The 27,532-nt window shown below is 46.2% G+C and overlaps 1 protein-coding gene across 7 annotated transcripts in view; it reads right to left on the reverse strand.

The window, feature by feature from the left end:
• The window catches only part of LOC132827722 (inactive rhomboid protein 2-like), a 162,709-nt gene that overhangs the window by 117,118 nt on the left and 18,059 nt on the right, over positions 1-27,532 (reverse strand). For all 7 annotated transcript variants that reach the window (XR_009646035.1, XM_060844410.1, XM_060844407.1 and 4 more), the window contains exons 2-4: positions 18,338-18,467; positions 16,862-16,989; positions 14,322-14,517 (exon numbers count right to left, since the gene is read on the reverse strand). Coding sequence is in view for 6 of the 7 variants with exons in the window: in XM_060844410.1 (XP_060700393.1) it covers positions 14,322-14,517; positions 16,862-16,989; positions 18,338-18,448 (435 nt within the window). In the remaining variant the exon portion in view is untranslated. The remainder of the gene's footprint in view (positions 1-14,321; positions 14,518-16,861; positions 16,990-18,337; positions 18,468-27,532) is intronic.

The following is a 27,532-nucleotide window of genomic DNA, read 5'->3' on the forward strand; positions in this document are numbered from 1 at the left end:
AGTCATCAACAGCGCGATCAAGTTAACAAGGCATAGTGTACTCTTTATCGGTCATGGCATAGATGATAAGAGCAGGGAGATTATGTTGGAGCTGTACAGGACTTTGGTTAGGACACAGCTGGAGTCTGGTGTGTAATTCTAGTTCCCACACAAAGGGATAATGTGATTGCACTGGAGGGGGTTTATAGGAGATTCCCCAGCATGTTCCCCTGGGTGGAGCATTTCAGCGGTGAAGAGGTGGGATAAGCTCAGGGTGTTTTCTTTGGAGCAGAGAAAGTTGAGGGGTACCTGATAGAGGTGTGGACGATTATGAGTGGCATATACCTGCACAGGGTGAGTACAGCACAGCTGTTGCCCTCAGTTGAAGGGTCAGTAACAAGGGGGTATAATTTGAAAGTGAAAAGCAGGAGTTTAGAGAGAATTTGAGGAACATACCTCCCACCTCAAGGCTGGTGGGGGTCTGGAATGCACTGCCTGGGAGCGGAGTTGAGCAGGAAAACCTCACAACCTTTAAAAAGCATTGGATGAGAACTTGAAAAATCAAACATTCAAGGTTATGGGCCCAGTGCCAGAACGTGGGATTAGTGTTGATTTAGAGTTATGTATTTATGGCAGTACAGACTTGATTGGCTGAAGGGCCTCTTCTGTACTGAGAGATTCTCCGACTCCAAATCAAAACAGCTGAACTCTGGAGGTGAGGTGAGAGTGGCAGCCCTTGATATTGTGCTGTATTTGACCGAGTGAGAGTCTTGCAAAACTGGAATCAATGGGAATCAGGAGAAAATTCTTCACTGGTTAGAGGCATACCTAGCACAAAGGAAGATGGTTGGGTTGTAGGAGGTCAGTCATCTCAGCTCCAGGACATCTCTGCAAGAGTTCCTCAGGATAGTGTCCTAGACCTAACCATCTTCAGCTGCTTCATCAATGACCTTCCCTCCATCATAAGGTCGGAATTAGGGATGTTCACTGATGATTGCACAATGTTCAGCCCCATTCACAACTCCTCAGATACTGAAGCAGTCTGTGGTCAAATGGAACAAGAGCTGGACACTATCCAGGCTTGGCCTGACAAGTGGCGAGGAACATTCATGCTGCACAAACGCCAGGCTATGACCGTCTCCAATAAGAGGCACTCTAACCACCACTTTGACATTCAGTGGTGTTACCATTGAATTCCCCCACTATGAACATCCTGGGGGTTATCATTGAGGAGAAACTCAACTGGATTCACCACATAAACACAGTGGCTGTAAGAGCAGGTCAGAGGCCAGGAATACTGGAGCAAGTATCTCACTTCCTGCCTCCCAAAAGCCCTGTTCACCATCCACAAGGCACAAGTCAGGAGTGGGATGGAATGCTCCCTACTTGCCTGGATGGGGGCAGCTCCAACAACACTCAAGAAGCTCCACACCATCCAGGACAACACATCCCGCTTGATTGGCACCACATCCACAAACATCCCCTCCCTCCACCTCCAACGCTCAGTAGCAGCAGTGTGTACTATCTACAAGATGCCCTGCAGAAATTCACCCAAGTACCTTAGACAGCACCTTCCAAACCCATGACCACTTCCATCTAGAAGGGCAAGAGCAGCAGATACATGGAAACATCACCCCCTACAAGTTCCTCTTTTAGCCACTCACCATCCTGACTTGGAAATCTATTGCCTCTCCTTCAGTGTCACTAGGTCAAAATCCTGGAAGTCCCTCCCTAAGGGCATTGTGGGGAGAGGGGGAAGGAGTAGAGAGTAGAAGAGGGGGAGGTGTAGGGAGGGATGTAGAGAGGGGCAGGCATGGTGAGGGAGTGGAGAGGGATATGGAGGGAGAGGGATGGTGAAGGATATGGAGGTGATAAGGGATGGGGAGGAATGGGGAGTGGGGGAGGGATGCAGTAGATATGGGTGGGTGGGAAAGAGGGGAATGCGGAGAGGGAGGGATTCAGAGGGGTGGGAATGATGGGGAGATGGGGAGGGGTGCAGAGAAAGGGAGGAAGTGACGGGGAAAGTGGAAGGGGGCTGGAGATTGAAGGCAACTAATGGCCCTGCTGCTACCATAACAAGGGAACCAATCAGAAGCAGGTTTGGAAAGAAAGACTGAGTTATGACTTCACAGGGAAACAGGTAATGCATTGATTGATGAATGTGGTTGATTCATATCATCAAACTAGAGAGTTTCAATCAGAGCAAATCAGAGGCCTTAATTAGAATTAAATTAATAAAAGTTATAATTAACTTTCCAATTAAAATACAGCAATCCTGCCTCACAGCATCAGGGACCCGGGTTTGATTCTTGCCTCGGGTGACTGGCTGTGTGGCGTTTGCACATTCCCCCTGTGATTATGTGGGTTTCCTCCGGGTGCTCCGGTTTCCTCCCACAATCCAAAGACATGCTGGTTAGGGTGGATTGGCCATGCTAAATTACCCCAGAGTGTCTGGAGATGTATAGTCTATATGAATTAATGCAAGGTTACAGAAATAGGATGGGGGGTGGGTGGGTCTGGGTGGGATGGTCATAGGTCAGTGCAAACTCAATGGGCTGAAAGGCCTCTATCTACAGCTTAGGGATTCTATGAAAACTGGCAAGGCAGGTGGTGTGTTGTAGCTGTAGGATGTGGGGTCTGGAGAACACCTGAGAGATCCACTCCAAACACATCAGCGACAAAGTGCCTGAGGTTCAGGGAAGTTCACTGCAGAGTTAATGAGCTGGAGGCCAAGGTGCTGACACAGCAGAATTCAATGACCATAGAACATAGAACATAGAACAATACAGCACAGAACAGGCCCTTCGGCCCACGATGTTGTGCCGAACATCTATCCTAGATTAAGCACCCATCCATGTACCTATCCAATTGCCGCTTAAAGGTTGCCAATGATTCTGACTCTACCACTCCCATAGGCAGCGCATTCCATGCCCCCACCACTCTCTGGGTAAAGAACCCACCCCTGACATCTCCCCTATACCTTCCACCCTTCACCTTAAATTTATGTCCCCTTGTAACACTCTGTTGTACCCAGGGAAAAAGTTTCTGACTGTCTACTCTATCTATTCCTCTGATCATCTTAAAAACCTCTATCAAGTCACCCCTCATCCTTTGCCGTTCCAACGAGAAAAGGCCGAGAACTCTCAACCTATCCTCGTATGACCTATTCTCCATTCCAGGCAACATCTTGGTAAATCTTCTCTGCACCCTCTCCAAAGCTTCCACATCTTTCCTAAAGTGAGCCGACCAGAACTGCACACAGTACTCCAAATGTGGCCTAACCAAAGTCCTGTTCAGCTGCAACATCACTTCATGACTCTTGAATTCAATCCCTCTGCTAATGAACGCTAATACACCATAGGCCTTCTTACAAGCTCTATCCACCTGAGTGGCAACTTTCAAAGATCTATGTACATAGACCCCAAGATCCCTCTGTTCCTCCACCTGACTAAGAACCCTACCGTTAACCCTATATTCCGCATTCTTATTTGTTCTTCCAAAATGGACAACCTCACACTTGGCAGGGTTGAACTCCATCTGCCACTCCTCAGCCCAGCTCTGCATCATATCTAAGTCCCTTTGCAGCCGACAACAGCCCTCCTCACTGTCCACAACTCCACCAATCTTCGTATCATCTGCAAATTTACTGACCCACCCTTCGACTCCCTCATCCAAGTCATTAATAAAAATTACAAACAGCAGAGGACCCAGAACTGATCCCTGCGGAACTCCACTTGTAACTGGGTTCCAGACTGAATATTTACCATCTACCACCACTCTCTGACTTTGACCGGTTAGCCAGTTTTCTATCCAATTGGCCAAATTTCCCTCTATCCCATGCCTCCTGACTTTCCGCATAAGCCTACCATGGGGAACTTTATCAAATGCCTTACTAAAATCCATGTACACTACATCCACTGCTCTACCCTCATCCACATGCTTGGTCACCTCCTCAAAGAATTCAATAAGACTTTTAAGGCAAGACCTACCCTTCACAAATCCGTGCTGGCTGTCCCTAATCAAGCAGTGTCTTTCCAGATACTCATAAATCCTATCCCTCAGTACCCTTTCCATTACTTTGCCTACCACAGAAGTAAGACTAACTGGCCTGTAATTCCCAGGGTTATCCCTATTCCCTTTTTTGAACAGGGGCACAACATTCGCTACTCTCCAGTCCCCTGGTACCACCCCCGTTGACAGTGAAGACGAAAAGATCATTGCCAATGGTACTGCAATTTCCTCTCTTGCTTCCCACATAATCCTAGGATATATCCCGTCAGGCCCGGGGGACTTGTCTATCCTCAAGTTGTTCAAAATGTCCAACACATCTTCCTTCCTAACAAGTATCTCTTCTAGCTTACCAGTCCGTTTCACACTCTCCTCTTCAACAATACGGTCCCTCTCGTTCGTAAATACTGAAGAAAAGTACTCATTCAAGACTTCTCCTATCTCTTCCGACTCCTATCTGCCCTCTCTTAGCTCTCCTAATCCCTTTCTTCAGGTCCCTTCTGGCTATCCTGTATCCCTCCACTGCCCTGTCTGAACCCTGTTTCCTCAACCTTATGTAAGCCTCCTTCTTCCTCTTTACTAGACATTCAACTTCCCTCGTCAACCAAGGCTCCCTCACACTACCATTTCTTTCCTGCCTGGTAGGTACATACATATCAAGGACACGTCATATCTGCTCCTTGAAAAAGTTCCACATTTCCACCACATCCTTCCCTGACAGCCTATGCTCCCAACTTATGCTCCTCAGATCCTGTCTTGCAGCAGCGTAATCTCCCTTCCCCCAATTTGTATGGTTTCTCCCATACAGAGGAAAGCATTACCATGACATCATTCCAAGAGGCAACCACACACCTTCAGAGAGATTAATCGGAGTTAGTGTGTATTCATTGATCAGAGGCTGTGAGTGTGAGTGAAGAAGGTTGGGGCACTGAGAAGCTACAAGTCCAAGAGACTCGAATAACTGTTTAAATATTAGTATGGGAGAAACGGGTTACAATTCCTGGGTAACTGGCACCAATAGCTGTTCCAATAATACAACAGTCCTCTCTTGAAGCATGGGAGGAGTAGAGTTTATTGGGCCATATAACACACTGAAAGACTGAAGCAACTGGGCTTGTCTACCCTTTTTAGAAGACTGAGAGGGGATCTGATTGAGACGTATAAGGTTATGAAAGGATTGGACACTCTGGAGGCAGGAAACATGTTTCCGCTGATGGATGAGTGCCGAACCAGAGGACACAGCTTAAAAATATGGGGTAGACCATTTAGGACAGAGATGACGAGAAACTTCTTCACCCAGAGAGTGGTGGCTGTGTGGAATGCTCTGCCCCAGAGGGCAGTGGAGGCCCAGTCTCTGGATTCATTTAAAAAAGAGTTGGATAGAGCTCTCAAGGATAGTGGAATCAAGGGTTATGGAGATAAGACAGGAACAGGATACTGATTAGGAATGATCAGCCATGATCATATTGAATGGGAGTGCAGGCTCGAAGGGCTGAATGGCCTATTCCTGCACCTATTGTCTATTGTCTATTGTCCATAACCCAGACAATGGAGGCTTTAAATGGAATATACGGGATGATGGATCACATTAGGGAAGGTGTAATAATTTAAAGGAAGAAAACAGAGTTTTTTTCTTATATAAGCGTGCAGGCGAGGAACCCGAGGCACTACAGGGGTAGAGCCTCCCACCCGCCCTCCTTCTCTAACCTAATAATAAGACCCGTTGTGGTAAGCAGGTAAGTGCTGCATTTTGCTTGTTTGTTTCTTTAGATCTAGTTTTTAAAGTTTACCTTTTAGAGGGATGGCAGCGAAGGCAGTGCAATGTTCCTCTTGCAACATGTATGAGGTGAGGGAAGCCATTAGCGTCCCTGCTGATTACACTTGCAAGAAGTGCACCCATCTCCAGCTCCTCCAAGACCGTGTTAGGGAACTAGAGCTGGAGTTGGATGAACTGCGGATCATTCGGGAGGCAGAGGTGGTCATAGATCAGAGCTTTAGGGAAGTAGTTACTCCAAAAGTTATAGAGAGATGGGTGACAGTGAGGGGGAGTGGGACGAAGCAGCCAGAGCAGGGACCCCCTGCGGTCATTCCCCTCAAGAACAAGTATACCATTTTGGATACTTGTGGGGGGAATGACTTACCGGGGTAAGCAACGAGGTTCAGGCCTCTGGCACGGAGCCTGTCCCCGTTGCTCAGAAGGGAAGGATGGAGAAAGGTAGAGCGATAGTTACTGGGGACTCAATAGTGAGGGGCACAGATGGGCGGTTTTGCGGGGGCAACAGAGACTCACGATTGGTATGTTGCCTCCCAGGTGCAAGGGTACACGATGTCTCTGATCGTGTTTTCCGGGTCCTTAAGGGGGAGGGGGAGCAGCCCCAGATCGTGGTCCACATTGGCACCAACGACATCGGTAGGAAGAGGGGTGAGAATATTAGGCAGGCTTTCAGGGAGCTAGGTTGGAAGCTCAGAGCTAGAACGAACAGAGTTGTTGTCTCTGGTTTGTTACCCATGATAGAGAGTCGAGGAATAGGGAGAGAGAACAGTTAAATACGTGGCTACAGGGATGGTGCAGGAGGGAGGGATTCCGGTTTCTGGACAACTGGGGTTCTTTCTGGGGAAGGTGGGACCTCTATAAACAGGATGGTCTCCACCTGAACCTGAGGGGCACCAGCATCCTTGGGGGGAGGTTTGCTAGTTCTCTTTGGGAGGGTTTAAACTAACTCTGCAGGGGCATGGGAACCTGGACTGTAGCTTTAGGGTACAGGACCTTGAGTGTAGGGAGGTTAGGAACATGGCATCGATCTCGAAGGAGGGTGCCTGTAAACAGAAGGGTGGCTTGAAGTGTGTATACTTCAATGCCAGAAGTATAAGAAATAAGGTAGGTGAACTTGCAGCCTGGGTTGGTACCTGGGACTTCAATGTTGTGGCCATTACAGAGACGTGGGTAGAACAGGGACAGGAATGGCTGTTGCAGGTTCCAGGGTTTAAATGTTTTAGCGGGGTCAGAGATGGGGGTAAAAGAGGGAGAGGTGTGGCATTGCTTGTCAAGGATAGTATTACAGCGGTGGAAAGGACGATGGAGGAAGACTTGCCATCTGAGGTAGTTTGGGCTGAGGTTAGAAATAGGAAAGGTGAGGTCACCCTGTTAGGAGTTTTCTACAGGCCTCCTAATAGTCCGAGAGAAGTAGAGGAAAGTATGACGAGGATGATTCAGGACAAGAGTGAAAGTAGCAGGGTGGTTGTTATGGGGGACTTTAACTTCCCAGATATTGACTGGGAAAGCTATAGCTCGAGTTTGTTAGATGGGTCGGTGTTTGTCCAATGCGTGCAGATGGGGTTTCCTGACACAATACGTAGACAGGCCAACAAGAGGTGAGGCCATACTGGATTTGGTTCTAGGTAATGAACCAGGCCAGGTGTTAGACTTGGAGGTAGGTGAGTACTTCGGGGACAATGACCACAACTCGGTGACTTTTACTCTAGTGATGGAGAGGGATAAGTGTGCACTGCAGGGCAAGAGTTATAGCTGGGGGCAGGGAAATTATGATGTGGTGAGGCAAGACTTAAGATGCGTGGATTGGAAAAATAGGCTTCAAGGGAAGAACACAAATGATATGTGGAGATTGTTCAAGGAACAGCTAATGGGTGTCCTTGATAAGTATGTACCAGTCAGGCAGGGAGTAAAGGGTCTTGTGATGGAGCCGTGGTTTAATAAGGAATTGGAATCCCTTGTGAAAGGGAAGAGGGCAGCCTATGTAAAGATGAGGCGTGAGGGTTCAGTTGGGGCGATTGAGAGTTATAAGGTAGCCAGGAAGGATCTAAAGAGAGAGCTAAGAGCAGCGAGAAGGGGACATGAAAAGTCCTTAGTTGGTAGGATTAGGGAAAACCCAAAGGCTTTCTATAGGTATGTCAGGAATAAAAGGATGACTAGGGTAGGTATCGGTCCAGTCAAGGATAGTAGTGGGAAGTTGTGCGTGGAGGCGGAGGAGATTGGAGAGACACTAAATCAATACTTTTCGTCAGTATTCACTCAGGAACAGGACACTGTTGCTGATGTGAATATTGAGTCACAAGTGAGTAGAATGGATGGCCTTGAGGTATGTAGGGAAGAGGTCTGGGGAATACTGGATAGGGTGAAAGGATGAAAATAGTTAAGTCCCCTGGGCCTGATGGCATTTATCCTAGGGAGGAGATAGCGGAGCCACTGGCCTTGATTTTTATGTCGTCGTTGTCTGCGGGAATAGTGCCAGAAGACTGGAGGATATCGACTGTGGTCCCCTTGTTCAAGAAGTGGAGTAGAGATAGCCCTAGTAACTACAGGCCAGTGAGTCTCACTTCTGTTGTGGGCAAAGTCTTAGAGAGAATTGTAAGGGATAGGATTTATGAACATCTGGATAGGAATAATGTGATCAAGGATAGTCAGCATGGTTTTGTGAAGGGCAGGTCCTGCCTCACAAACCTTATTGAGTTCTCTGAGAAGGTGACCAAGGAATTGGACGAGGGTGAAGCAGTAGATGTGGTGTATATGGATTTTAGCAAGGCGTTCGATAAGGTACCCCATGGTAGGCTAATGCAAAAACTACGGAGGTATGGCATTGAGAGTGCATTAGAGGTTTGGATTAGGAATTGGCTGGCTGGAAGGAGACAGAAGGTAGTAGTTGATGGTATAGGTTCATCTTGGAGTGCAGTTACTAGCGGTGTTCCACAAGGATCTGTTTTGGGACCATTGCTATTTGTCATTTTTATAAATGACCTAGAGGAGGGGCTTGAAAGCTGGGTGAGCAAGTTTGCGGATGACACGAAAGTCGGTGGAGTTGTGGACAGTGAAGAAGGATGTGGCAGGTTACAGCGGGATATAGATAAGTTGCAGAGCTGGGCAGAAAGGTGGCAAATGGAGTTCAATGTAGCTAAGTGTGAAGTCATTCACTTTGGTAGTAGTAACAAGAAGATGGATTACTGGGCTAATGGTAGGCTACTTGGTAGTGTGGATGAGCAGAGGGATCTTGGTGTCCATGTACACAGATCTCTGAAAGTTGCCACCCAGGTAAATAGTGCTGTGAAGAAGGCATGTGGCGTACTGGCTTTTATTGGTAGAGGAATTGAGTTCCGGAGTCCTGAGGTCTTGTTGCAGTTGTATAAGACTCTGGTGCGGCCTCATCTGGAGTATTGTGGGCAGTTTTGGTCGCCATACTATAGGAAGGATGTGGAGGCATTGGAACGAGTGCAGAGGAGGTTTACCAGGATGTTGCCTGGTATGGTAGGAAGATCGTATGAGGAAAGGTTGAGGCACTTGGGGCTGTTCTCATTGGAGAAAAGAAGTTTTAGGGGTGACTTGATAGAGGTGTACAAGATGATTAGGGGTTTAGATAGGGTTGACAGTGAGAACCTTTTTCCGTTAATGGAGTCAGCTGTTACTAGGGGGCACAGCTTTAAATTAAGGGGTGGTAGGTATAGGACAGATGTTAGGGGTAGATTCTTTACTCAGCGAGTTGTGAGTTCATGGAATGCCCTGCCAGTATCAGTGGTGGACTCTCCCTCTTTATGGTCATTTAAACGGGCATTGGATAAACATATGGAGGTTATTGGGCTAGTGTAGGTTAGGTAGGCTTCGGTCGGCGCAACATCGAGGGCTGAAGGGTCTGTACTGCGCTGTATTTTTCTATGTTCTATGTTCTATTAACAAAGCAAAAGTCCAGGTGGAGACAGAAGGCACACATTTAAGAATATAAGAGCAGATAAAGCCAGAGTTTGCAAATACAGTAAAAATCAAAACTGAAGGCTTCTGATCTGAATCCACATTCATTAATAAAGTGATGAATTGTCAGCTTAAGTAGAAATAACAGTACAATCCGATAGCCATTACCGAGACATGGCTGCAAGGTGACCAAGGCTTGGACGTAAATATTCAAGGATAATTGACATTCCAGAAAAAAAAGAAAGCTATGAAAAGGGTAGGGGTGTCATTAATGATGACATTTGTACCATAGTAAGAGATTACCTTGGTTTTAAATATCAAGATGTAGGATTGATTTGGCTAGAAATAGGAATAGAAAAGGTAAGAAGTCATTTGTGGGAGCAGTTTACAAGTTCCCTAACAGTAACCAGTAACTACAGGGTGGAGTATGCTGGAGATTTATAAGCTCCCTAACAGTAAGAAGTAACCAGTAATTATGGGGTGGGGCATGCTGGAAGAAATATGGAGGGTTATGGAAATAGGTGATTTTAATTGATTGGGTAAAGCAGTTGGCAAAGGTAACCTGGAAGTTGAGTTCATGGAGTATTTTTGAGACTGTTTCTCAGATCAATACACCCTAGCACCAATCAAGGAACAATTTATTCTGGACACGGTCATGTGCAACAGGACAGAAATAACTAATGACTTCATCGCAAGGGAACCTGGGGACAGCAGTGATTGCAACACAAGTGAATTTTGCACAGAGTCTGAGTAAAACTAGAACTTTAGTCTTAAATAAGAGTGTAAGACCAGAGCTGGTTAAAGTGAGCTGAGAAATTGGGTTAAGGGATTGGACAGTACAAGTGCAGAAGAAGGCATTTAATGAGATATTTCAGCTTTGGGAATATATAGGTGGAAAATGTAGGCAAAAAAGAATAAAGTCTACTGATCAAAAATCCAACCCAGACCCCAAGGGAAATGAAATGACTTCCTCCTTTTGGCTTTTGGCAATGACATTACATTGCTGTCAACTGCAGAAATCCTCAGTTTGGGAATAAAGCCTGTTGAATGTAGATCTTGGCTAGAATTGGACAGTTTTCACTTTGCAGAGTCTCAGTGTTATCTTGTTTCTATTCACAGAGAGAGGGAAAATGTCTGAACCCCTTGCTGGGTTTTGCAGCTCTGGATCCTTACTGCTGTCTTCTCTCAGTTCTGCTTCAAATCTGTTTCTTGAAACAAATCCAAAAGTGTCTCACAAAAGCCACATGCTTTTGTGTAATTAATGAGTGAATACCACACAGTTTCATTGTTCCTTGCCTTGTGAAAACAACAAATAATTCAATTTTCCAACTATGTAAACTGTGCTCCTGACAAGGATCTTGTGAGTTTGGAAAACAGAGAATGTGACTCCTATATTCAAGAAGAGGGAGAGAGAAAACAGGAAACAATGGGCCTGCAAGTTTAATATCTGTCATAGGGAAAATTCTAGAATCTGTTTTTGAAGTTAAAGCAGATGCTTAAACATCAGGCATGGTTTTATGAAAGGAGTCTGGAATATGACTAATTTATAAGCATTCTTGGAGGAAGTAATACAGAATGTAAATGAAGGGAAAGATATCAATGTGGTCAAGTTAGGTTTCAGAAGGCATTTGATAAGATGCTGTAACAAAGATTACTATATCAAATAAGATCTTGAAGTGTAGGAGATAGCTTATTAACATGGATAAAATATTGGTTACCTACAGGAAGTAAAGAAATAATAAATGTGTCGAACAAACGTTGGTACATATGAAGAAGGAAAAAAAGGAGGCCATTCGGCCCTTCCAACCTGCTCTGCCTTTTAACAAGGTCATGACTGATCTGATCTTAATGTCAGGTCTACAGTTCTGCATACCCCAATAATTTTTCAACCCTGTGCTATAAAGAATCTCTGCCTGAAAACTCTTTAAAGATTCTGCATCCAGGGAAGGCTGGGAAGGGAAGGGAATTCCAAAGATACTCAAATCTCTGAGAAAACGAATGGTCACTCATCTTTGCTTTAAATGCACACAGGAGAAAGTGAGGACTGCAGATGCTGGAAATCAGCTTTACATTTCCAGCTTTAAATGCACAACCCCCCACCCATACCTCCCGCCCACCCCCAATTCCCCCACCCACCCCCCCTCCCCCTTACTGTTAAGCAGTAACCTGCAGTTCTAGATTTTCCCACAAGAGGAAATATCCTTTCCACATCCACTCAATCAAGTCCCCTTGGGGCCTTATGTAGTTCAATTTAGTCACCTCCTGACCCTTCTAAACTCCAGAGATACAGGCCAAGCATGTGTAGTCTTTCTTCAGAAGATAATGCACTCATTCTAGGTATTAATTTAGTAAACCTTCCCTGGATTGCTTCCAACACATTAACATCCTTCTGTAAGTACACTGAGTCGTCCTGCACACAGTTCTCCAGATGCAGTCTCACTAATGCCCTGTATACCTGAGGTATAACCTTCCTACTCAAGTCCCCTCACAAAAACATTACATTCTATTAGCTTGCCTGATTACTTGCTGTATCTGCAGACTAACTTTCAGTGATGATCCACTTGGACCCCAAGATCCCTTTGCATCCCAGAGCTCTGCAGCCTCTCACCATTTAGAAAATATACTTTTTTTATTGGTTCTGCCAAAAATGCAAATTTATCACTTTCCCACATTATTCTCCATTTGCCAGACCTTTTAGTCTCTCACTGAATTTATCTATATAACTTTTGCAAGCTCCTCTTCACAATTCATTTTCCCAACTACCTCACTTTCCCACCTACTTCACTTTCCCACATATCTCGGTGCCATCAGTAAATTTATCTCAATACCTTCCATAACTTCATCCAGATAATTTATATAAATTGAAACGAGTTAATGCTCCAGTTCTGATCTGTTTGGCCTCCTACTCCATGAGCTTTCAGTTTTCACAATAACCTTCAATGTGGCACCTTTTAGAAATCTAAATACAACACACTCACTGGCTGTCCTTTACCTATCGCATAAGTTACTTCTCCAAAGAACTCCAATAAATTAGTTAAACATGAACTCACTTTGACAAAACCATATTGGCTCTGTCTTAGACTTCTCCAAGTGTTCTTTAATAACAGTTTCTAATGTTTTCCCAATGACGGATGTTGTTAACTTTCTACCTCCCTCCCTTTCTGAATAAAGGAATCACATTTGCTATTTTCCAAATTACAGAAATGTTCCGTGAGTTAGTGAACTTATCCCACTGACTACTTCACTTATGACCCTAACATCTGGATGCATTGGGATATGGAGAGATGTCAACTCACAGTTCCAACAATTTACTCAGTCCCTCCTTCCCTAGGAATTACAATTTTTTTTATTCCTTTTCTTTCACTTCCTGATTGACAGCTGGTTCTGGGATGTTTCTTCATTTCTCTCGAGTGAAGACTCAGCAAAATATCTGTTTACCATCTCTTTATGCTCCGTTAGTAATTCCCCACACACAGTCTCTACGGGACTTATACTTACTTTTGAAACTTTTCAATTTTTAAAAAATATCTGAAGAACATTTTACTCTCTGTTTTGATATTTTTGGTTAACTTTCTCTTGTACTCTCCTTTCTAATTAATCTGTTGCTAATTATTTGCATTCTTTTATATTCTGTCTAAACATCTGACCTGTCAATTACCTTCGCAGAATATATGGTTTTTCTTTAAGTTCGACACTATCCGTGAGTGTTTTATTTAACCACTGATGGCATGTCTGTCTCTTAGCATTCTTATTATTTGTTGGAATGTAACTATTCTGCACTATCTGGGATGTCTCCTTAAGTGTTTGACACTGCATCACTCTTGACTTGTCCAGACAAGTAACTAATGAAGTGCTACAGGGATCAGTGATGGGGCCTGAACCTTTTGCAATCTGCTATATATCGGTAATGTAATGAAAGGACCAAAATTGCTCACTTTGCTGATGACATAAAGATAGATATGGGAATAAGTTCTGAGTATCGTGTATGGATTTGCAAGAGGATAAAGACAGGTTAAACGGTTGGGCATACATTTGGAGTATAATGTATGAAACTTTCAACTTATCCACTTTGGCAGGAAGAATAGAAAAGTAAGAAATTATTTAAATTGTGAGGTCCAGAAGGATCTGGGTATCCTGGCACAAGAATCACATCAAGTTAGTCTGCAGTTGCAGCAAGTGTTGGTATTTATTGTAAGGGGGTTGGAATAGATAACGAGAGAAGTTTAGCCCAATTTATATTGGATGTGGGTGAGAGCACATCTTGACCAGGAGGGATGCTGACAGGATGTTTCCTTTGTTGGGCAGATAAGGACTAGGGTTTAGCCCAGTTTAACAACAGATAATCTCCTTTTGAAAATTGACATTGAGGAGACATTGTTTCAAAAGTCATGAGACTTTAAAAATCTATTCCCCAGTGAGCAGTGTGCAAGGTCATTGAATACTTTTTAACTAGGGGTAGAGAGTTTCTTGACTATCAAGGGAGTTGGAGGACATCAGGAGGTATAGGATTTGGTGGGGGGGGGGTGCGGTAGAAGGTGGGGGGAGCAGGGGCTGGATGTGGAGAAGGTTGGATATGGGGCTGGAGCCACAATCAGATCAATGTACACTCACCTCACTGAAGTCCACATGTTATTCTTACCTTGGGCACTTTAGAGGGATCTGGTGAATCCGCTGTGGAGAAAGGATGAGATCCTCGATTGGGAATTCCCATGTTCCTCTGGTACTGTGCTTTCAGCTTCCCATACCTCTGGCTGCAGTGTCTCCAGCTCTTACGTTGCCAATGGTGTTGATCCAAATCACAGTCTGTTCCCAAACCAAACCACTCAGCCGTGCCCCTACACAACAACAGAATTAATCACAACTAGACGATCAGTGAGACCACGCCTCCTTACTGTGTAGTGTGCCTGTCTCCATATCTCATGAAAAGCCACGCGGTCACAGTGTTAGCACACAGGAATCGCAAGCCAGACCACATCAGATTTGCTAACACTGTATTCATAACACAGTGAAATTAAAGCATTAGATGACATTCAAAGGTACCCAGTTCCTAACGAGACTTTAAGAAGAAGATGTCAAACACCAAATTTATAATTTAAACAGAAATAAACAATTTATAATTCACACTGTAACTTTAGGAGAGCAAAGCTAAGCAACAAGGTAATCTAATTAATGTCTATGATTTAAATCTAATCTGCTTTGATCATAATTTATAACAGGGAACAGAGAAATGGCAGGGAAGTTTAAATTATTACCTTGTGCAGGATTTTACTGAAGCTATAAGAAATCCCCCAGAAGCAGAGATCCAAGTGGCTAGCAAGCGTATGGAACTGATAGTTAATGCAATGATAATCACTTCCCAAAATTCAATAGGCTCTGGTAGGCTTCCAGCAGATTGGAAGCTTGCAAATGTCATCCCACTATTTAAGAAAGAAACAAGGGAACAAATAGGGAACAGAGTAGCCCAGGTGTTCACAGTATAATTTGCTGCAGCAGTGTTAGCCCCTTCTACCTCACCATGCCAGGGACACTGCTTTGATAGCAGCCTCAGGCTGCTGTCTGTGTGGAGTTTGCACATTGTCTGCATGGGTTTCCTCCCAGTTTCCTCTCAGTCCAGAGATGTGCAAGTTAGGTGGATTGGCCATGGGAAATGCAGGGATAGAGTAGGGGATGGGTCTAGGCCGGATGCTTTTCAAAGTTTTGGTGTGGACTGAATGATCTGCTTCCATACTGTAGGAATTTATATTTCTATGATATATCAATAATTTGGACATAGGAACCAATTCATAGTATCCCTGCACTGTAGAAGCAGGCCATTCGGCCCATTGATTCCACACTGACCCTCTGAATAGCATCTTGCCCAGGCCCACCCCCCTACCCTGTCCCTGTAACTCTGCGTTCCCCATGGCTAACCCACTTAGCCTCACTATGGGCAAATTAGCATTGGCAATCCACCTAATCAGCACAGTTTGGGACTGTGGGAGGAAACCGGTGCACCCAGAGGAAACCCACGCAGTAGTAATATTTCTGAAGATGATGCTAAGCTAAACAGGCATGTGTGTTACGAGGACAATGTGAAATTTTTAAGAAAGATTTGAACAGGTTTAATGAACTGGGCAAGAAAATGGCAGGTGGTAAATATTGTGAAAAAGAAAAGTGAGGTTGGTAAAGGAACAGATGTACAGAGTGTTTCTTAAACAATAGGACAGAGTCGATGTACAAAGGGATCTGGGTGTCCTTGTCGATGTGTCACTGAAGGCTAATATTCAGGTGCAGTAAACTTTTAGGGAGGATGATAGATATTAACATTAATAGAATGTTAGCCTTTATCACACAGAGAATTGAGGACAGCAACAGTGAAGTCTTACTTCAATTATATCGCAGCTTAGTTAGAATGCACCTGGGATACCATGTGCATTTTTGCTTTCCTATCTCAGGAATAATATCAGTGCCAGTGAGGGAGTGCAAAAAGATTCACCAGACTTGTTCCTGGGATGGCAGAAGTCCTGTGAAGAGAGATTGGCCAATTGAGCCTGTATTCTAAGGAGGAGGAAGAGGAGCCTCCATAAATACCCCATCAAGGCTGAGTGTGGCATCAAGATGCCCTGGCAAAACTGGAATCACTGGGTATGTATCAGGGGCAAACTCTCCATTTGTTAGAGTCATACCTGGCACATAGGAAGATGGTTGTGTTTAATGGTGGTCAGTCATCTCAGCTCCAGGACAACTCATGTAGGAGTTCCTCAGGATAGTGTCCTAAGCCCAACCTCTTCAACTGCTTCATCAATGACCTTCCCTCCACCATTAGGTCAGAATTGGGGATGCTTGCAAGTGAGAACAAGCAGATACATGGGAACGCCATCTCCAACAACTTCCCCTTCACCATCTTGACGTGGCAATATATCGCCCTTCCTTCACTGTCTCTGGTCAAAATCCTGAAACTCTCTCCCTAATGATATCGTGGGTCTCCCTCCACCACATGAATTGCAGTGGTTCAAGAAGGCAGATCACCACCATCTTCTCAAGGGCAAAGGGAAGGACAGTCAATGCTGGTCAGCCGGGGTTCCAATATCCCGAGAACAAATTGAAAACACTTTCTTTTTCTGGGCAGATGGGTTTTGTTCTTATCCCCTCCAGTCTTACAGACTGGCCTCCCAACTATCACTCAGGGATGTGCATTACCTGCGGATGGTTTTTGAGACGGAGTTCTGTCGTTGAAACACTCCTGGTTTCTCCACCAACACACCCTCTCGAGCTGAGAGCCTGGAATCTGGCACACTTACATTTTTGAAGAAAGTTGGTCTTGGACTCTAGAAGAAAAACTGATAGTGAACCCTCCAGATTCCAACTAGCATCAAACTAACTCAGTACAACAATCACACAGTTCACAGGCTCTGAGTAAAATAGATAACAGAGTTCGAGCAGAAACCCTCACATTCACTCAGGAAACCAGCTGGGCTCCCTCATGCTCCATGACGTCACACGTTGTGCCATTACCCCATTCCCAACAGAAAGCCCTGTTTGCTGAATGATTTGGAGATGCTGGATTTGGACTGGGATGGACAAAGTTAAAAATCACACAACACCAGGTTATAGTCCAACAGGTTTAATTAGAAGCACTAGCTTTCAGAGCACCGCTCCTTCATCAGATAGTTGTGGAGGACACAATTGTAAGACACAGAATTTATAGTAAAGGTTTACAGTGTGATTTAACTGAAATTATACATTGAAAAATACCTTGATAGTTTGTTGAGTCTCTCATCTGTTAGAATGACCATGATAGTTTCACTTCTTTCATGTGTAAATCCCAGAACTTTTAAAAAAAAACTACATTCTCAGGTTAACTGTAACAATTGGTATCAGCCCAGAGAAGATGTTGAGATGTTGAAGGTGTTAGCCCCGTGTTCTCTGTCTGTGCCATAATGTTTAGACTGATTCTAATCTAAAAAGTGAGTTAACAGAGTCTTATATGGATTCATTCAGTTTTTGAGCAAAATACAATGTAACTCTGCAAGTACAACTTCACCCCACAAACATATATATATGTGTGTGTGCATGTGGATTTGAGTGTCTGTCTGGGGTGGGAGGTTGTGAGTCTGAGAGAGTGTGTATGTGTGTATGTGTGTGTCTATGTAGGTGTATCTGTGTGTGTGTGTGCAATGGTGGTCACTGGTCACTGTAGTGTGACAATGAAGGAGGGCCTCAACCAGGACCTTGGGTTCATTGTCACACTACAGTGACCAGTGACCACCATTGCACCACGCGCGCACACACACACACACACACGTTTGTGGGGTGAATTTGTACTTGCAGGGTTACATTGTAATTTGCTCAAAAACTGCATGAATCCATGTAAGACTCTGTTAACTCACTTTTTAGATTAGAATCAGTCTAAACATTATGGCACAGACAGAGAACACGGGACTAACACCTTCAACATCTCAACATCTTCTCTGGGCTGACACCAATTGCTTTCAATTAAACCTGTTGCTGTGTGAATTTTAGGTCAGTTTGCTGAAGGCCACGTAGAACATCTTGAATTGGATTAAGAGATACTGAAGCAATATTCAGTCTCACTTCCTCGCTGGGGTGTAACGTCCTATTTTGTTCTGCCAATCCACAATAGTAAATGTCAAGAGGAAAGGGTCAAAGGGATACCTTAGCTCTAGTCCTGAACTCCTGCTGACCTTGGGAGCAAATGGAGGGGGATGCTGGCGAATTGCTATGCAGGAGTTTGCCAGCAGTCTCTGCATCTTGGTCCGATGGCATATTGAGCCAAACTCAGCACCTGAAAAATTAACACCACAACGTTAGGGGAGTTGCTGAGGATGAGATGTACACACTAGCCCTCATACACTGTCCAGAGGCAGAAGACATCATTTCCCCTCTCCTGAGGAACGACCAATACAACCTCCCTCATGTTTATCCATCCAAAAGGAACAGGTACAGCTTTTCGAAATCTGGGGATTACAAACCCTTAGTTGACCTTCATTAGAAATAGACAACTCAGATTTCAAATAATGCTTGATAGTCCTGCTTACATTCACGTTTAAAAAAATAAATATTTTATTTTATTTTAGATGAGGAAAATGAGTGGAGACGGTATTCCTGGAAATTAGGGAATTCTCTCTCTCACAGGAAAGAACTGGAGAAAGTTATAGGGATGAGAACATCAAACGGGAGTGATTTGAGAGGAGAAGGAAGATCACAGCATGAGGAGGCTGAGGGAAGACAGGTGATTTGATGGTTTCAGACCTGAATCCTATCATTAATTACAGCGAACAGCGTGCTGTGGGACAGAAACAATGCTGCACTCACTGGACATCAGAAACAAAGACAGAAAATTCTGGAGAAGTACAGCAGATCTTACAAAAACAGAGTTAACATTTTCAGATCAATAAACTTTGAAATGGCTCTGACTTCAATTGTTAACTCACTTTCTCTCTCCACAGGTGATAGACTCAGTCCAGACTCAAGGGGCCAAAGGGCAACTTCTGTGCTGGATGGCTCTACCATTGTATGGCCTCCACTACAGGAGATCAAGTTACACATGGCTCAGTGATCACCAACTCACAGAGGCAGACCATCTCTGCCACATTCTTGAGACTTCAATTCCAAATCCAGGTTAACAATTTCAGTGTGGTACTGAGGGAGTGCTGCACTGTCAGAGGGTCAGTGCTGAGGGAGTGCCATACTGTCGGAGGGTCAGTGCTGAGGGAGCACTGCACTGTCGGAGGGTCAGTGCTAAGGGAGTGCCGTACTGTCAGAGGGTCAGTGCTGAGGGAGCACTGCACTGTCGGAGGGTCAGTGCTGAGGGAGTGCCGCACTGTTGGAGGGTCAGTGCTGAGGGAGTGCAGTACTGTCGGAGGGTCAGTGCTGAGGGAGTGCCGCACTGTTGGAGGGTCAGTGCTGAGGGAGTGCAGCACTGTCAGAGGGTCGGTGCTGAGGGAGTGCTGCACTGTTGCAGGGTCAGTGCTGAGGGAGTGCTGCACTGTTGCAGGGTCAGTGCAGAAGGAGCGCCGCACTGTCGGAGGGTTGGTGCTGAGGGAGTGCCCTACTGTCGTAGTTCATTGCTGAGGGAGTGCCACACTGTCGGAGGGTCAGTGCTGAGGGAGTGCCGCACTGTCGGAGGGTCAGTGCTGAGGGAGTGGGCACTGTGGGAGGGTCAATGCTGAGGGAATGCCACACTGTTGGAGGGTCGGTGCTGAAGGAATGCAGCACTGTCGGAGGGTCGGTGCTGAGGGAGTGCCGCACTGTCGAAGGGTCAGTGCTGAGGGAGTGGGCACTGTCGGAAGGTCGATGCTGAGGAAGTGGGCACTATTGGAGGGTCAGTACTCAAGGAGTACGGACTGTCGGTGGGTCAGTGCTGAGGGAGTGGGCACTGTGGGAGGGTCAATGCTGAGGGAATGCCACACTGTTGGAGGGTCGGTGCTGAAGGAATGCAGCACTGTCGGAGGGTCGGTGCTGAGGGAGAGCCGCACTGTTGGAGGGTCAGTGCTGAGGGAGTACCGTACTGTCGGAGGGTCAGTGCTGAGGGAGTGCCGCACTGTTGGAGGGTCAGTGCTGAGGGAGTGCCCTACTGTCGTAGTTCATTGCTGCGGGAGTGCCGTACTGTCGGAGGGTCAGTGCTGAGGGAGTGGGCACTGTCAGAGGGTCAGTGCTGAGGGAGTGCTGCTCTGTCGGAGGGTCAGTGCTGAGGGAGTGGGCACTGTCAGAGGGTCAGTGCTGAGGGAGTGCTGCTCTGTCGGACGGTCAGTGCTGAGGGAGGGAGCACTGTCAGAGGGTCAGTGCTGAGGGAGTGCTGCTCTGTCGGACGGTCAGTGCTGAGGGAGGGAGCACTGTCAGAGGGTCAGTGCTGAGGGAGTGCTGCTCTGTCGGAAGGTCAAGGCTGATGGAGTGGGCTCTGTCGGTGGGTCGATGCTGAGGACATGGGCACTGTCGGAGGGTCAGTTCTCAGGGAGTATGGACTGTCGGTGGGTCAGTGCTGAGGGAATGCTGCACTGTCGAAGGTTCGGTGCTGAGGGAGTGCCCTACTGTCATGGTTCATTGCTGAGGGAGTGCCACACTGTCGGAGGGTTGGTGCTGAGGGAGAGGGTACTGTCGGAGGATCAGTGCTGAGGGAGTGCCACACTGTCGGAGGGTCAGTGCTGAGGGAGAGCCTCACTGTCGGAGGTTCAGTGCTGAGGGAGTGCAGCACTGTCGGAGGGTCAGTGCTGAGGGAGTGCCACGCTGTCGGAGGGTCAGTGCTGAGGGAGTGCCGCACTGTCGGAGGGTCGGTGCTGAGGCAGTGCCGCACTGTCGGAGGGTCAGTGCTGAGGGAGTGGGCACTGTCGGAGGGTCATTGCTGAGGGAGTGCTGCACTATTGGAGGTTCAGTGCAGAGGGAGCACCGCACTGTCGGAGGGTCAGTGCTGAGGGAGTGCTGCTCTGTCGGACGGTCAGTGCTGAGGGAGGGAGCACTGTCGGAGGGTCAGTGCTGAGGGAGCACCGCACTGTCGGAGGGTTGGTGCTGAGGAATGCCCTACTGTCGTAGTTCATTGCTGAGGGAGTGCCACACTGTCGGAGGGTCAGTGCTGAGGGAGTGCCGCACTGTCGGAGGGTCAGTGCTGAGGGAGTGCAGCACTGTCGGAGGGTCAGTGCTGAGGGAATGCAGCACTGTCGGAGGGTCGGTGCTGAGGGAGTGCCGCACTGTCGGAGGGTCAGTGCTGAGGGAGTGGGCACTGTCGGGGGGTCAGTGCTGAGGGAGTGGGCACTGTCGGGGGGTCGATGCTGAGGAAGTGGGCACTGTAGGAGGGTCAGTACTCAGGGAGTATGGACTGTCGGTGGGTCAGTGCTGAGGGAGTGCTGCACTGTCGAAGGGTTGGTGCTGAGGGAGTGCCCTACTGTTGTGGTTCATTGCTGAGGGAATGCCGCACTGTCGGAGGGTCAATGCTGAGGGAATGCCACGCTGTCGGAGGGTTGGTGCTGAGGGAGTGCAGCACTGTCGGAGGGTCGGTGCTGAGAGAGTGCTGCACTGTTGGAGGGTCAGTGCTGAGGGAGTGCTGCACTGTCGGAGGGTCAGTGTTGAGGGAGTACCGTACTGTCGGAGGGTCAGTGCTGAGGGAATGCGGCACTGTCGGAGGGTCACTGCTGAGGGAGTGCTGCACTGTCGGAGGGTCAGTGTTGAGGGAGTACCGTACTGTCAGAGGGTCAGTGCTGAGGGAATGTGGCACTGTCGGAGGGTCACTGCTGAGGGAGTGCCGGACTGTCGGAGCGTCAGTGCTGAGGGAGTGCCGCACTGTCGGAGCGTCAGTGCTGAGGGAGTGCCGCACTGTCGGAGCGTCAGTGCTGAGGGAGGGCTTCAATGTCAGTGGGACATTCCTGGGGAGTGCTGTTGTGTGACTCAGGGATATTGTAAAACAGTAAAGCATTTTATTCAAAATGTGTGCTGCTCATTAATGAGGCTTTGTTTGCACAGGACCCAATGGTTTGATCATTGAAGGTCAATGATGTCACACTCAGAGTGACATCAAAGTGAAGACTGAGCTTTCCTGGATCAATTAAAGTATCAATCCTCTACCCTGAGCTGCTCTTAGTGACGCTGGAAGGTAGCAGAATGATCCCAAAATGTAGGTTCAGTCCCATTTCTCCTGTGGTGTGTTCCTGGATTTTCCTACATTGATCCTCATGCTCAGTCTCTCACAGATTGACAGCAAGGCTTCTGGTCAGTCATGATTTGATTTGATTTGATTTATTATTGTCACATTGTACCTAGATACAGTGAAAAACTTTGTTTTGTGAGCAGAATAAGCAGATCATAGCAAACATAGTGTGCTGAGACAGAGTGGGGTACACAGGGGTACAGCTGCACAGGATGGGCACGAAGCAAGATCAACATTGGGTTTAAAATTTGAGAGGTCCATCCAGAAATCTAATTACAGTGGGGGAGAAGCTGTTCTTGAATCTGTTGGTCTATGTTTAATCTTTTGCACCTTCTGATGGGAGAGGTTGAGATTATAACTAGATTTTTGATATTGGCTGTTTTTCTGAGACAGCAGGAAGTGTAGATGGAGTGAATGGATGGGAGTTTGGCTTGTACGATGGACTGGGCTGTGTTCACAACTCTCTCTAGTTCTTTAGGCTTGGGCAGAGCAGTTTCCATTACAAGCCGTGATGCATTTGAATAGAATGCTTTGTGGTACATCTATAAAAATTGGTAAGATTTGTTACGGACGGGCTGAGTTTCCTTACCTCCCTGAGGAAGTAGAGGAATTGTGTGCTTTCTTGGGTGGACCAGGAGAGATTGGTGATTGTCACTCCTAGGAACTTGATGCTTTCTACCAACTCCACCTCACTCCATTGATATACAAAGAACAAAGAACTTTACAGCACAGGAACAGGCCCTTCGGCCCTCCAACCCTGTACCAATCCAGATCCTTGATCTAAACCTCTCACCTATTTTCTGAGGATCTGTATCCCTCTGCTCCCTGCCCATGCACGTACCTGTCTAGATACATCTTCAAAGACACGATCATGCCCGCTTCTACCACTTCCACTGGCAACGTGTTCCAGGCACCCACCATTCTCTGCATCAAGAACTGTCCACGCATAGCTCCCCTAAACTTTTCCCCTCTCACTTTAAACTCGTGACCCCTTTTAACTGAGTCCCCCACTCTGGGAAAAAGCTTCTTGCTACCACCCTGTCTATAGCTCTCATGATTTTGTAGACCTCAATCAGGTCCTTCCTCAACCTCCTTCTTTCTCATAAAAATAATCCTAATCTATTCAACCTCCCTTCATAGCTAGTGCCCTCCACACCAGGCAACATACTGGTGAACCTCCTCTGCACCCTCTCCAAAGCATCCACGTCCTTGTGGTGACCAGAACTGTACGCAGTATTCCAAATGTGGCCGAACCAAAGTCTTATACAACTGTAACATGCCTTCTTGACCACTCTACTGACCTGTGTTGCCACTTTAAGGAACAATGCACCTGAACACCCAGATCGCTCTGTACATCAATTTTCCTCAGGACTTTTCCACTTACTGTATAGTTTGCTCTTGAATTGCATCACCTCGCATTTACCTGGATTGAACTCCATCTGCCATTTCTCTGCCCAACTCTCCATCTATCTATATTCTGCTATATTCTCTGACAGTCCCTTTCACTATCTGCTAGTCCACCAATCTTAGTGTCACCTGCAAACTTTATAATGAGGCAACCTACACCTTCCTCCAAATCCTTTGTGGTCCCAGCATTGATCCCTGGAAGCCTGTGGGACACCACTGGTCACAGGTCTCCATTTTGAGAAGCTCCCTTCCATGACTACTCTCTGTCTCCTGTTGCCCAACCAGTTCTCTATCCATCTAACTAGAACACCCTGGACCCCTGTAACTTCACCTTCTTCATCAACCTACCATTGGGTACTTTATCAAATGCCTTACTAAGGTCCATGTATATGACATCTACGTCCCTTCCCTCATCAATCAATTTTGTTACCTCTTCAAATAATTCTATTAGGTTTGTAAGACATGACCTTCCCTGCACAAAACCATGCTGCCTATCACTGATAAGCCCATTTTCTTCCAAATGGATGTATATCCTATCCCTCAGTATGTTCTCCAGAGGCTTCCCTCCCATTAACGTCAGGCTCACCAGTTAATAATTACCTGGATTATCCCTGCTATCCTTTTTAAACACGGAGACACATTAACAATTCTCCAGTCCTCTGGGACCTCAACCGTGTTCAAGGAATTTGCAAAGGTATCGGTTAAGGCCCTGACTATTACGTCTCTCGCTTCCCTCAGTACCTGGGATAGATCCCATCCGGATCTGGGGACTTGTCTGCCTTAATGCCTTTTAGAATACCCAATTACTTCCTCCCTCCTTATGCTGACATGACCAAGAGTAATCAAACATCTACCCCTAATCTCAACATGTCCCTCTCCTCGGTGAATACCAATGTAAAGTACTCATGAAGAATCTCACCCATTTTCTCTGACTCCCTGCATGATCTTCCTCTTTTGTCCTTGAGTGGTCAACCCTTTCTCTAGTTAGCCTCTTGTTCCTTAGTTATGAATAAAAGGCTTTGGGGTTTTCCTTTACCCTGTTTGCTAAAGGTATCTCATGACCCCTTTTAGCGCTCTTAATTCCACATTTCAAATTGGTCCTACATTCCTGATATTCTTCCAAAGCTTTGCCCATCCTCAATCGTCTAGACCTTATGTATGCTTTCTTTTTCCTCTGAGCTAGTGTTATAATTTCACCTGTCTTCCATGGCTCCCTAATCTTGTCATTTCTATCCCTCATTTTCACAGGAACATGTCTCTCCTGAACTCTAACCACATACCAAATGTGGATTTACCTTCAAACAGCTGCTCCCAATCACATTCCCCATCTCCTACCGAATTTTGATATTGTTGGCCTTCCCCAAAATTATCACTCTTCCTTCAGGACCACTCTCGTCTTTGTCCATGAGTATTCTAAAACTTATGGAATTATGATCACTATTCACAAAGTAATCTCCTACTGAAACTTCAACCACCTGGCCAGGCCATTCCCCAACACCAGGCCCAGTACGGCCCCTTCCTGAGTTGGACTATTTACACACTCCTGGATGCTCCTTACAAATTCTGCACCATCCAACCTCTAACACCCTCCAAGGTGAGTACCAGCCAATAGACAGACATGTAGGAAGGGGCATCCCCTCCACCTTGCTTCCTGACCAGCTCTTTTGTTTTGCTGATGTTGAGGGAGAGGTGGTTATCTTTACACCATGCTACTAAGTGCACCATTTCTTTGCTGTATTCTGTCTCACCATAGTTTTGAGATCCAGCCTACAATGGTGGTGTCATCAGAGAATTTGTAGATGGAGTTAGGATGAAATTTGGCCACACTGTCATGTGTACAGGGAATATAGTAAAGGGCAGGGTATGCAGCCTTAGGGGTTGCTGGTGTTGAGGATGGTCGTGGAGGAGGTGCTATTGCCTGTTCTCACTGTTTGTGGTCTGTGGGTCAGAAAGTAGAGGATCTGTTTGCAGAGGGTAGAGCAGAGACCTTGGTCTCTGAGTTTGGAGATTAGTTTGTTTGGAATTATAGTGTTGAAGACAGCTGTAGTCTATAAGTCGGAGCCTGATGTGTGTATTCTTGTTAATCCTGATGTTTCAGGGATGAATGTAGAGCCAGGGGGATGGCATCTGCTGTGGATCTGTTGCACCAATGGGCAAATTGTAAGGGATCAAGCCAGGCTGGGAGGCTGGAGTTGGTGTGAGCCATGACTAACCTCTCGAAGCACTTCACAATGATGATCTATAATGAATGACCTTAATGACCTCGATAAATGACTGAGAATGATCTCTGGTTTCGTCCTTGTCCAATGTGGAACGGACACAGGGTTTTGTTGCAGCTTCACCCAGACTGAATTCCGGAAGTGTGACAGGAATCAGTTGGCAAAGGGGAACCGTTCTGTCCCCTAAAGAGAGCTCAGTACTGCAGTGTACAGGAGGTGTCAAGATGGGCAGTACGTTTAGGGTCATTTAATGATGGTGTCGCAAATCAGAATGCTTTATGATAATCCTTTCCCAATTAGGGAGATTTACTAAAGATAGACAAGCAACATCACTCAGTGACTGACAGCAGAAAACAAAACATCTAATAGTCCAGAGATTCAAGTCCTTGTGCAGGGACAACAGGAACAGACATGGTGGGATTTGCTCTCCAGGCTGTGGGCTTGGAATATCATATAAACATAGAATCCCTACAGTTTGGGAGCAAGCTATTCACCCAACAAGTCTACACCAATCCTCCGAAGAGCATCCCACCCAGACCTATTCCTGTAACCTTACATTTCCTACGGCCAACGCACCTAACCTGCAGGTCCCTGGACACTATGGCCAAATTCCCATGGCCAAGCCTGACCTGCACATCTTTGAAGGAAACCTGCACAGACCAGGGGAGCATGTGCAAACTCCACACAGACAGTCACCTCCAAGGCTAGAATTGAGTGTAGGTCCCTGGCGCTGTGAGGCAACACTGAACCACCATGTCACCCTTTCAATATACATTCAAAGCACAGGAGGCCATTCAGCCCAAGTCACCTGTGCATCTTTCATCTCCAAGCTCAAAACTCTCAAACATTTCTGTTCTTCCTCCCACATCCTCTTCAGCTCAACAAACTCATTTTTATTAAATTCTCTTTGGCATGAATTTGCCATCTCTCGTTGTATAGGCTGCCATGGTGAAAAATTCTGTTTCTTGATAACCCTAGCAAACAGCTGACAATGCCACTATTCACTCAGTCATTAACCAATCAAATGGAGCTCCTGATTTGGAACAGATTGCTTTGTTCCCTTCCATCCTGGTCTGTCTCGGTGAAAATGAGGACTGCATCCTGCCATCACGCTTGTGAATGTGATTGTTCAATATCCACCAACCCATTACTGAGTCAGTCATTCTCCAAACTCTAACTGCTTGTAAAATGGAAAAATCTATTTTCATTGTCTCTTTTTAAAGACTGCTAACAGGAGATTTGCTATCCTGGTCTTTTGTATTTCCATTCCCAGTCTTAAAGATTTTCATATTTATTGAGTTATTGCAATAATTCAGAAAAAAAACCCGACATGTCATCATAATGTTTCAGTATAAAGATACAATGTCACTCTTGGTCACTCACTGTCCCTCATTCCCTCCCACTCAGCCTCTCTCACTCACTCTCACACCCACTCACATGTTCACTCCCTCCCTCCCTCGCAGTTACTCTTGGTCACACATTCCTCTCTCAGTCATGTGTGGTCACTCTCACTCACCCACAAAGTCACCCTCCCAGTCACTCCCAAATACTCTCAATCACACTGGTCACCATCTGTCACTCTCAGTT

Source organism: Hemiscyllium ocellatum, chromosome 25, assembly GCF_020745735.1.
Source record: "Hemiscyllium ocellatum isolate sHemOce1 chromosome 25, sHemOce1.pat.X.cur, whole genome shotgun sequence".
Lineage (NCBI taxonomy): Eukaryota > Metazoa > Chordata > Chondrichthyes > Orectolobiformes > Hemiscylliidae > Hemiscyllium > Hemiscyllium ocellatum.